This window comes from Oryza brachyantha, chromosome 2 (genome assembly GCF_000231095.2).
Source record: "Oryza brachyantha chromosome 2, ObraRS2, whole genome shotgun sequence".
Classification (NCBI taxonomy): Eukaryota; Viridiplantae; Streptophyta; class Magnoliopsida; order Poales; family Poaceae; genus Oryza; species Oryza brachyantha.
The window spans coordinates 11,627,140-11,639,518 of NC_023164.2; the positions used below are offsets into that span (position 1 = coordinate 11,627,140).

Here is a 12,379-nt window from a genome sequence, read left to right on the forward strand (position 1 = left end):
ATAGGTTTAGAGAGGTAATTGTATTTTCTCCATTTTAATAGAATATGCAATTCCTCAAAAGTAATTGAGATCTTGTCAACATAGCTTAATTAATTGTTTGTACTGTTACTTTCTCATCCCAAAATAAGTGACTACTTTAAGACTAACAACCTACGAAAGAAAATGGATTAAATAGAGGAATGCACAATTGTTGCACATCTTTTTATTACGAGAAGGGTAAGTGATGAGGGCATATATTTCATTTTGCATGAGTACTAGTTTGTTTGAAATTGACAAAAATAGGCACTTATTTTGGGATGGGGGGAGTAATTGGGAATATCCCTCGAAAGTACTAGAGAAACTCTATTCCCACAAGTTGTTTCTCTATTGTTAGATCCATAAAATGGATAATATGATCAATTTATATACAACTCCGTTGTCAATCAGTGTTAGATCACTAGAAATTTGCATGTGGAGGGTTGGGGATGTCAACAGATTAGTGCGTATAGGGGAGGAAGCAATGGTTTATATCCTCAAAATATTTAAAAATAAAGTTTGATCATAAGTTTGAACAAATCTTTTTATAAGAAGAGTGAAAGGAATATAATAAAACTAGTTTAAGCTTACATTTTCCATCGAAAATGAGATCAAATTAGTTTAATAGTAAATTTTGGCATCATTAGATAGCATACCACAATATTAGAATATTTAATTAGTTATGGGAAAAGGTTATATGGCTAAATACTACTTGGCAACACTGGTGGGTGGACCCAGATCTCTCAGCATTGCCTTGGACAACCGCCTAGAGGATATGGGCAATCCACATTCTTGTAGTAGTGGTTCTCATCCCGTCTCTAAAATGTTTCTAGGTCCACCTATAGAGAAGCAATGAGGCTAACCACCGTTGACTTAAAAAATATATTTGCACATTTTTTACCTAGTGGTGTGCATTGAAATATCCAAATGGTACCTCGCTGTTCCTAAAAGAATAGGTTTCTAAGATTCAAAATATTCCCTTAAAATCAGCAATTCTAGAGTCCCCCATTTAAATTTGTTTCTATCTTGCCCTCACCACTCTCATACTCACACCCACCCCTCATTTAATGAGACACATCTACGTCATTTCTCAACAATACCAATTTATCACGAACACTATGGAATTGCACTTTTAAGGGGTTGATGAAGGGAGTAATTTAGATTATCCTGTGATATTCTAGGGCTACTAAAGACTTATTTGTAAGTAAGTAAATGTATATTAACTTACACACTATCCTTAAAAGAGGGTAAATTTAATGCCTGTTATGATTTTGCAACATTATTGTGAACATTAGTACTCTCTACATGGCATTTCGATCAGTTTTGTGACAAAAAATGTTGCATACATTTTTCTTCATGTATACATATAAACTTTAAAGTATTTGTATATATTTAGTTCTACTTTGGAAGAAGCATTTGACTCTTTTATGCATATTCTACTTGGCTCATGCCAGATATTCCTTGGTTGGAGAGCTCCACTCTTGCAATTGGGTTACTTAAATTTATGAGTTCGTTGTTTAATTATTGGCTTATTTGCATCTAAGTAGACTTTTTAAATATCAATGAGTTTTTTTTCCTAAAAAGAGCATTTACTGCAAACTATTCCACACTACCACACCAACCCCCTTGCTACCGGTTAGGAATCCCTCATATATAGGTCGATTATCTCACATTCCTAAAAAATCCAGCTCCTATATTGCGCCCACTGGTCAGCTGAAACACATATATAGGTGTTGGTGGTATTTTACACCGTCACCTATAGTGTTTGGAAAAGAGTTGGCACCTATGTACCCTCAGAGGTGTCATTTCTATGTTTTCCAATGTTTTACACAAACTGGTACATATTTATGCCATAACCTATTAGGGATTACATAGTAGTGGCATTTGCTGAGAAAATAATATTTTAAGTTTAAGAAATCAACATTTAACAGTACATTAATATAATTGGATGTGAATTAAGTCTATGTCAATAGTAATTTATTAGCAAAGATGATTGCTATGAATCTCCAAATCATACTAGACGGAATGCAGGCATGACTAATTTTCCCTAGATCAGTCGGATGGCTCATAATACTCATGTTTACGCTACGCGGTAAGCTAGAACACCCTAAAAGATCAGATTTTCCATACGTTTGACCTTATCAGTAAGAAAAATATTCTTGCAAGTACAGAAACCATGCATGCAAATATTTTTTTTGGAAATAAAACAAATAGAAACTAATGTCATACAATAGAAAAGCACCGGAGGAATGAATAGTGAAAAGAGCATTCTTTATCAAGAAATGAAATCTAAAGTGTACACAGCTCGTCAATTAAACTAGCGGTCGAAATTAATTGAAATACTCAACGGCTAGTCATGCTTCAACCAGGAAATTGCAGTGAGAGAGAAGGCATGAAACAGGAATACCCAACAGTCTTCATGTTATGTATTGACCAGATGCAGCAGGCGAACAACATGAGATATGGCATCAAATAGGGCCAGATCTAACACCTCGTGTACTTCTTTGTTGGTGTTGCAGAGGCATTAAGATCTGGCAGTTTGCATTGCCTCGGAAAGGTACGACTAGATAGCAAGTAGCAGTACCGCTCCATGACCCCTCTCTCTCTCTCTCTCTCTCTCTCTCTCTCTCTGCAACGTGCTGCACATCTCTCGTTCATAGCTACCCCAACCAGGAGACCCACAATCAAGAGAGCAGAGATAAAATATTTGTTCCAGTCTAGCTCAGCTCTCACGCATGGGCTAGTTATTGGGCATGGCCCTGATTGCCATCACCATTTGACTCGGCGGTGATTAATTATTTCAGTGGCAGCGTTGTAGCGTGTGAATGAATACAGTGAAGCAGCGAGATAGCAGAGAATAGCAGCTAGCGATGGTATAAAGAAATAGAAGAAGCATAATGTACGTGTGATAATAATGCTGCTACTAGGAGACTCGGCCTGTACTGTAGAACATAATTGTAGCAATTGGTCAGTGTTTCAGTTATTCTCGTAGTCAGTGTCCATGGGAGTGTGGGAGGAAGAAATGGCAGGAATTGGATGGAGCATGCGATGATGATGGTGGTGGCTGGCTGGTGGCCGTGGTGATAGTGTCTGGAGGGCACAGGCACTTCTCGTACCGATCAAACCTTCACTTCCAAGGCTTGGAAGTAAGATAAATTTGCTCTGCAGGCAGGGCCGGGTAAAAGTACACGCATCTTTCCATATGTTCCCCTTCTCTCATCATTTTATCCTGTCCCCCTCTCCTTCCTTCCTTTGTTTCTCTCACTCCATTGTTCATCGATCTGTCGATCAAGGGAACAATGTGGCAGTTTTCTTTAACGGCCAAAGCTACAAACAATTAACTTGTTCGAAACGAATATAATTAATTAAGCTACAGAGCTGAAAGAAAAGATCATTATGAGGTACAAGCTTCTCGAGTCAACAGCGAGATTAGTTAAGAGGGAAGACATAAGAAATAACCAAAACAAACGACAGAGAGACAGATCTAGAGAGAGCTACATAGCACGAAACAATTAATCCCGACGCGGACATAACGATTAATGATACCTGAAATCACATGCATAATTCCCACGGAAATCCTCCCAAGAAATTAAGAGTCTCCAACTCCCAAGTGAAGAAAGCTAAAGCACTTAACCTTTCTATGCTGCGTTGCGGCCTCGATCTCCTCAGAACGGCGCCGGGCGGCCACCGGCGGCGCCCGGGTTCCATCCGTACGCGGCTTCCGGCGGCAGCTGCACGTTTCCCAGTAGGTTGGGTGGTAGCCCTTGGAAGAGGCTTGGATCTACGGCCCCGGCGCCGGCGAGTTGCGCCGCTTGCTGCCCCGCGGCCAGCAACCCGGCGCTGTCGGCTTGCCCTTGTGCCGCGAGCAGCTCATCGTCCTCCAACGGCAGCCGCTCGTACACCGCGTTCGCGAAAGAGGCCGCCATTATCACCACCGGCCCTGCCGCGGTCAGCGCACCGACGACGCTGCCGCCCACGACCTGCCCCTGGCCTCCAGCCAGGTAGACGGTGAGCCCCGTCGCCTCCGGCGGGGCGGGAGGCGGGAGGAAGGAGCCGGAGAGGGAGAGTATCTCGAACCGGCCGTGGAGCGCGACGACCGCTCCCTGCGAAGCGGGCTGCCGCAGGGTGACGTTGGTAACGGTGCCTGCGCCGCTCAGCACGCAAACCCCTCGCTGCCGGCGGCGCGCGAACGTCGTGATGCTCTCGGAGATGTCGCACCCGCCGGCAACCTCCATGACGTGCGTCCGGAGCGTGTTGGCGCTGTCCCTGGTGATGATGATCGGTGGTTTCGGCTTGTTCTTGGACCCCGCCGGCCGTCCCCTCGGGCGGCGCGTGGCGGAGTCGCCCCCGCCGCCGTCCGGTCCGCCGCCTGAGGGGGGAACCAGCGCGAGGTCACCGCCATCACCGCCGCTTCCATGGCCGTTGCCACTGCTGTCGTCGTCGTCGTGGTCGCGCTTGGTGCCGCGGCCGCCGAAGACCCCACCCGGGGTGCCGCCGCCCTGGTCGTCCTCGGTCTTGAGGTGCAGCTGGTGCTGCTGCTGCTGCTGCTGCTGTTGCTGGAGATGGTGATGGAAGTCGCGGGTGTTGAACGGTGGAGGAAGATGGTGACCGTGTATTGATGCCGTGACCGGATCCATCCTCGCAAAGCTAGCGAGCTAGGTTATCGTTACACCTCTTGCTCTTCTTCTTCCCCTCTCTCTCTCTCTCACGCACACACAGACACACACTTGCTTTCTTTTTCCTCAAGATCTTTTTTATTGGGCATCTATCTTATCTAGTAACAAATCTCTCAAGTGGTGAAGAGAGACGAGACGCGAAACCTACGAGATGGAACAGTGGCGAGGAAAGCAAAGGGAAGAGGAGATGGGGATGGAGCCGAAGGGGAAGGGTGGAAAGAGAGGTAGCTAAGGAGGATGCATGCTGCTGCAAGCTTAGCTTGTGTGCTACTACTGGTGTGATGCGAGAGGGAAAAGATGGAAAGAAAGACGGCGCCTTGCTGCCTGGGCTGGCTAGCTTCTTCTTTTCTCCACTTTGCCGCTTGATTAGAATAATGATAGGTGGGAGGGGGGGAGGAGAGGGACGCCACCACCACCACCACCGCTACTACCCCTCACCAGACTCAGAAAATGCGGGGAAAGAGACGCCGATCGAACAAAGCAAAGGCCGGCACTTCTCACGTCAACCACCAACTTCTCAGCTGCTTGATTCTAGGGCATCTAACTAGACTAGCTAGCGAGCTACTCCTTTTCATCCAGCCCTTCCTGGCGCATCTCCCTCCCTCTCTCTCCCTCTTGGATTTGTGCGCTCCCCACCAAATCTGTTTTGTGTGGACAAAAGTTGTTCCCAATCATCACATGTATGAAGTTTTTTGTGTGTGTCACAACATGCATGTGTAATCCTATTCTCGAGTGTACTTGACCCGTCTTGTTCTCAAATATCACATCTCAAGTTGTGTGTGGTTCATTCAGAGATATATGCTGTGTTTGACTCGATCTCTGTGTTCGGCACGATGTGACCTGCAATGTTTCCATCTGTTGGTCGTCCTCTTCGGTAATCACAGCTGCTATATAGTATATATCCGTCGTGTCAGTGACGATTAAGTAGCACAAGTACATATATATATATATATGTTCACAGTGATAAGTAAGGAGTGCATCAGTTCATGTGCATTTCTAATAGGACTAGAAGCATCAGAATTCAACGAAGTGATTGTGTATAAAGGTCGACGCACGACGGGCATGAGGAAATTAATTAGGTCTAAGTCCACCTTCAGATACTGCAATAATAATCTCTCATAATTTTCCTAGCAGGGGATCCCTAGTTTCCTTGCTATTTCATCCTAATTGGATATATATGCATGATTAAACCTTCCAGCTAGAATAATAGTCTTGAACAGGATGGATGAAAGTGACAAGGCCTAACGACATGATTGTGCTTCCTTCATCCTTACAACGCCTGCATGTACTATATGGGGTGTGTGGGTATAACCAAAAATCACTTGGTACTAATCATAGCAGAAGCAGGCCAGCATGAAAGTGACAAGCAGCTCAAGCTTTGGCAGGGATATTCCAGGAAGAACTGGCGTGCATGCATGCAGGTTGCTGGTCCCTTAGGAAGAAAGGTTATATATAGTGATGCATCCATCCATCAATCGACACAGTGCTACCAGCTAGTATTTTTCTGTTCAGTTATAAAATATAAGTAATAATTTAATGATTAATTCATAAATTTTAAATGGTTCAGATTCTTTTCCCGAGCTTCTGATTGGTCGTAGAATCACGGATGCTGTAATGTAAAATTTAAATCCTATAAATACTTAACTTCTATTTTAGAATCGAGCCAGACCAGTATCCGGCAAGGATGCTATGATGCTTAAACTTCTTGTGGGCATCCAGAGCAGAAATCTGGAGGAGTTGTTGCCTGGGAGCTTAATTTGTCGTGCCGGGTATGCAGGGCCTGCCTGGTCCAGCCACCCAACAGGCAGAAGACTTAAACTAGCCTCCGAGACAGGCTGGTTCTGGGGAGTCTAACCCTAACTAATTAATCATGGAGCTCAGCTCTCTTGCTGGCCTTTGCGCATCGTACGTCTCCCTGGCTCCAACCTTGCGGCCATCGGTGTGGCCTCCCACTACACTACTACTCATCCATCGCCAAAGCCTCACTTGCCATTGGCCGCCGTATCGCTGTCTGATTGGCCGGGGCTGAAAGGAAGCCCAAGCCGGTTAATATATACACTTATGCCGACCAGACTGGTTTGCTTTTCTTAATCCCGTGGTTAGTGCGTAGCTTAGGTAGGGCCTAGCTGCTAATTAATTGCTAGTTAATTAACGCGAGTCGTCCCCCAACGTCTCTATCCCCAGGCTCGACAATTTATGTGTCAGATTAGAATATGTCCGTGCTGAGATGACTCTTACGGTACGAAAGGTAAGCTAGCCTCCCTTAACCTCTTCATTTTATCCGTGAATCGAGTGTGATAGCGGTGTATATATCTTCTAAGCTCTTGACTGTGATGACTTATTGACTTGCACCAGGTGTACCTATGTAACACGGTCACGGAGATGACCAGGTATGTGTGGCTATAGCTCTTGAGTTTCTTCACAGACGAATATTATGACTAGTCTACCAATTCAAAGAAAACGGGAGAAGTCGATCGGGTAGTATTAATTCATTCATGACGGGAATACTCTAGCGATCACTCGATCCAGTGAAAAAAATTATTATCTACCAGCAGTGATGGACCTAGAAAAAAATATCGTGGATGTGCACACTTCGTTGGGTAGGGATTTGGCTGAGATCGAAACAAGAATTTGGCTAGAAACACAGAATATCCATGTAACAGAAAATTTATTTTTCATGTTTTCTTTGCAACCATGCTCCCTCTTTATGTTGTGCTTCAAAAATAACATCATGATCCCACTTGATTGCTCAAGATTTTGGGTGTTATATATGGCGCCCACACGGAACTTGCTACGTATGTCACTGAAATTCTGAACATGTTATATGCTCCAACCTATACATGCTTCTATTTGTGTTACTGAGTACCTTTTTTAATTTTTTGAGTTAGGCTGCGTTCGGTAGTTGGTGGGGGTGGGTTAGTTATCCGGTACGGAAAACGTAGTAATAGATTAATACATGATTAATTAATTATTAATTATTTTAAAAATATAAAATATATTAATATGATTTTAAAATAATTTTTCTATAGATTTTTTTTTACAAAATGTACACCATTTGGCCGTTCGGAAAGAGTGCGCGCGGGAAACGAGGGGCTTAGATAACAAAGCCCTGGCTGAACGCGGCCTTATAAGTGCACGAGAAACATGCATGTTGATTGAACTCATCAATGTTTTGAAGCATTCCGATCAATATGCACACATGGCGCAAGAAGATCCCTAGTTAATTAGTTGAGATAGCATATGACATTATGACAGCAACATGCCACCAATTAGCCAGCTGCCACCAGCAATTTTTGCATGATATGGAATCTTATAACGATCAACTAACTCGTACCTGGAGGAGCAAAAATCATTTGTACCAACCAAAAATTGATAGGGAGTACATATTAGCACTGCTGTGTAAAGTAACTAATATCATTGTACATTCATACAAATTAATGTTACTAGCTAAACGACCATACATGAAATAGAGAGAGAGAGATGACACAATTAAGTACGCAACGATTTGCGCTCAATCTTTCTTTTAAAAAAAATATCTACTAGACTTATATGCACGTTTATAGTTTCTTAAGTGCTAACGTGACAGTATATACATGACTCTTATGCTAATTTCTAATGCCATTCTGTTGCAAAATTTCCCACAAAATTCATGTATTCCAAACATTACCTTCACACCTTTTAAAACACCTAAACAAACAGTTTAATTATTACTAGGTTGGAAGCAAAAGTTACACATCTCTGCACACTGTCCAAAAAAGTTTTCCTCAAGACATGGTTTTGTCCTATTTTACCTTTTGAAGCATGCATGCATGCATGCCACCATTTGTTTCAAGCAAATCAACGAATTCAACAAAAATACAAAATGATGTATAGTTTTAGATTATTTCTATATATGGTCATAATATAGACCCACTATAACCAATGGCATAAATAGTATATATGTATTTTTTTTCACTAAGATTAACGTTTGTAATTTTAGGACTTGATGGAGCAAATTAATGTGGCAACTTCTTTAAGCGTACATTCTCTTAATAATATAATTGTATATTATATATTATAAGATTAACGTTGTAATTTTAGGACTTCAAAGGCATGTATCTCGCCGAACGGGGATAGACGAGCTTGAAGAAATGGTTTTCATGTAGCCAATTTATTAAATATGTGATGATACTCGATCGTAGAAATGGTGAAACACATGATACTACATTCTTGGATTCCTACATAGTACAAACAAGCGGATACATGCACGTGCTTCCGTTAAAGCGTTGTGCCAGATTATATTGTGCCAAGAGCCCCCAAGACCCTACTGTACATTTATTATGAAATTAAAGAGAAAGATATTTACATTAAGCTACAAATGAAAGAATAATACACACAACACTCACGAATGGGATGTATATATATATATACTTTATGTGACTGCTAGATATTAATACATATGTTGCGACAAAAAAAATTAGTGTACTCCCATTTATTTATGGATCGTTAAATAGACCTTGATCTAACAGTTGATAGTTGTATTACCCAATTACAGTTAATATTTCATAATAAGGAAAGCACTGTTTTAAATATGCATGGTGAACATTAACATAATATATACCATATACTACTATGCTTTATAATTTAAATATGATTTGCAAAAACATATCTATACAAAAATAATCTTAATTATCTACCATTTTATAAAACATATTTTAAAACTTTCATGATATTTTATCTCAAAATTTTGATTTCATATGAAAACGCAAATTTCCAGATGTCAAAATCAATCCTTTCCAATCTATTAACTAGAAATGGTGAAAAAACCAGATACTTGAATCATATTTGTTTCGCTCTGAAGTATTACAAGTTTAAAAGTTTAAGATACAAACACAATAACAATAGGTTAAATGTTGCTAAATAGTTTGCCCTTAATTTCCTCCATGAATGATGAAGTTTGGAAGAGCATCATGCGTGCTGGTACTCCTTTTGTGCTCTTCTCTTACTAATATATTGAGACAGGCAAATAGCTTTTATTATAAAATAACAGTAATAACCAATAATATTGAGATTTGCTTGAAGCTCTTATCTCCATGGAGGTAAGACGGACTAAAAAGAAATACCAAGTGTTACCGAGACACTCGTATATATAAATTGTTGATTCCACTTAATACTCTATTTTCACGGTTGAGACGCAAGTACATGTTTATTGGTTAAATAGCTAATCATCAATGATGAAGTCGCTAGTCATAAAATATATGAGTGTGATCTTGGGAAATGCAAGATATAGTGAACTTCAGGTGATTACTATGATCCCCTTTTTGCAAGAAATGTGATGGTATCCTGATCGCTGTGTCTATGTATTAATTTAAAACTAGCCGACCAGGTCACCAAAGCAGAACAATTTGTAAATTTCCTATCTAAGACATCATATATAAGAGTGGGTTCATACATGTGGACGTATAGAAGTAAAAAAATCATGTCCTGATGTTTGCCTTTTGTCTACAAGTGTGAGATATTACCCAGTTTATATTGGTAGTACTTGTTATATCCTCGAGCGTTGTGCCCATCATCCACCAGTGCATCATCCTAAGTTCCTAACCAGATATATAATCAAATGCATCCATGTTATTTTTTCCCTCGTGCCTTTGCCTGTTTCATCCCTAAGCTACCTTGTTTGCACATCACAGAGTAGTTGATCATAGATAATATATAGATCCATCGAGTTAATATGCATGCATCCTATTAACTGTTATTATCTGTTGTACTACGGTACACTTGTCCCTCTCTGCGGGTGAGGGGGAGGTGGTTTGGCACATATATTTGCTAAATTAATGTGACGTTCCTATTTATCAGACCATCAAAAATTATTTTACTAAAAAATCATATGTCTAAAAAGTCTGTTTTTTTTAAACTAAGAACATAAGTGCCAACATCTCGAGTTCCTTCCCAGGAAAACCCAGGGACCTCCTCCAAAATTATTGTTCAAATTCAAATATTGTTATTCGAATTTTATTTGAAATTCCTTCAAAAATATTGTCAACTAGCCTAAAAAATCGTTCAAATACTTCTCCAAAAGTTTCCAAATATCAAATTCAAATCCAGTGTTCAAATTTTAAATTCAAACTCCAAAATAGTCCGCCCAACAGCCTATCATATTGCGGCTCGCAACCCTTCCCAACCGACTGGAGAGGCCACACGACATGCACACATGTGTGAGGCCCACTCGTTATAGCCATCTCCTTCCTTTGACTCTCTCTCTTGGGTCTGCTGATAGTGCCATTGCACCTCATTATTTGCCTGTCTACCAACTTGCCCCGCCCTAGCTCCCTCCGTGCCCTACAGCGTCGCACCGTCACCTGCCATTGTGGTTTCACCCTAGCCAAGCATTGTGTTGCAGCCCTACTGCTTTATCGCCCTACAAGCAACACCACCATTGCATCACCTCAAAGCTCCGCGCCACCACATTCTTCATCATCCTCTGGCCCTGGTTGTCATCTACTATAGTCTATCTATAAATATCCATGTCAATTTCTCCTGACTTCAAGCAAGCTTGAGCTCACAACCAAGCCATAACGCAGGTCTCTTTCCCCTTCATGCTAGTGAGCTCTGGTTCCCACACTTTGTCCTTCCTCTCTAATTCGTCGGAGCCTCTAATTTGAACCGCCCCAACTTCTAAAATAACCAACCAGTAAATTGGTTACCGACGTGACACAAAGCCCCTAACAACACTATGAGACCCTCGCTTTGTCGTCGTATGCTGCTAGCATTCTCCCAATCTCCAGACCACACTCGAGCTAACCACCATGCTCGTAGTGTCCTTCTCTCCCTCGCGCCACCCTCCACTCCCTCTGGCGAGACACCGTTCACCGACGCCATTGATAGGGCATCGGGTCAACCCCTCCGGTAGTGGCTACATGGATGCCATGCAACAGCCACGTCAGTCATTGTTAGCCCTCTCACATGTTAGCATGACAAGCCACCTTACATCGGGCCCACCTGAGGACTAGGCCTGTGCGTCAGCCTGTTGGACCAAAGCCTCGACGACTTTCATCTGTCATTCCTCAAGCCAAGGGTTCAACCTTCCTCCCTCGACCCATTACAACCTCGGCCCAATAAATCTTAAGCTCAAGAAATCCTAAGTCTAATTCTCAAGACCCACTTGTCTGCCTTTGTCATTTTATTTTATTTTTCAGTAATCCTTTAATTCCTTGTAAATATTCTAGAAAATACTTTAAACTTCAAAAATCCTATATTTTTGTCCTTCTATATAAAACATAATTTCAAAATGTGACCTAACTTGATCAAACTTATATGTTTGATATTCGTCATGATAGGCACTGAATGAATTTTGGTCAAGCGAATGCCACAGATTTTGAAACGTGATACAATTTTCTGTTTTCATAACGTATATTAAATGTTACCTGTCGTAATCTACCTTATAGTGCACGGTGGCACTTTTTTGTTACTTTATTAATACAGTAGATTGACCTGGTAACATATGCGTGTTAATTCTTTCCCAAGACAGATGCACACATATAATCATATATACAGAGGGAGACATAGGGAGAGGAGAATCTCAATAATTAGGAAGTGATATATTCTCCATTCTTGATGCAAGTATTTCTACAATTTAAATTTTATTTCAAGATATACGCATGTATGGCACTATCACTTATCCTATCAATCATTTATTAAAAATTCAATAG

At 41.4% G+C, this 12,379-nt stretch overlaps 1 protein-coding gene across 1 annotated transcript; it reads right to left on the minus strand.

The window, feature by feature from the left end:
* Positions 1-3,361: 3,361 nt before the first annotated feature.
* LOC102700590 (AT-hook motif nuclear-localized protein 26) lies at positions 3,362-4,994 on the minus strand. Its single transcript, XM_006647176.3, has one exon. It carries the CDS (start codon positions 4,650-4,652, stop codon positions 3,681-3,683), a length of 972 nt encoding a protein of 323 aa, XP_006647239.2. The 5' UTR covers positions 4,653-4,994; the 3' UTR covers positions 3,362-3,680.
* Positions 4,995-12,379: the final 7,385 nt, after the last annotated feature.

Coding starts and splice junctions, on each gene's coding strand:
- LOC102700590 (XM_006647176.3), bottom strand. CDS start 4,652: ATGGATCCGGTCACGGCATCAATACACGGTCACCATCTTCCTCCACCG.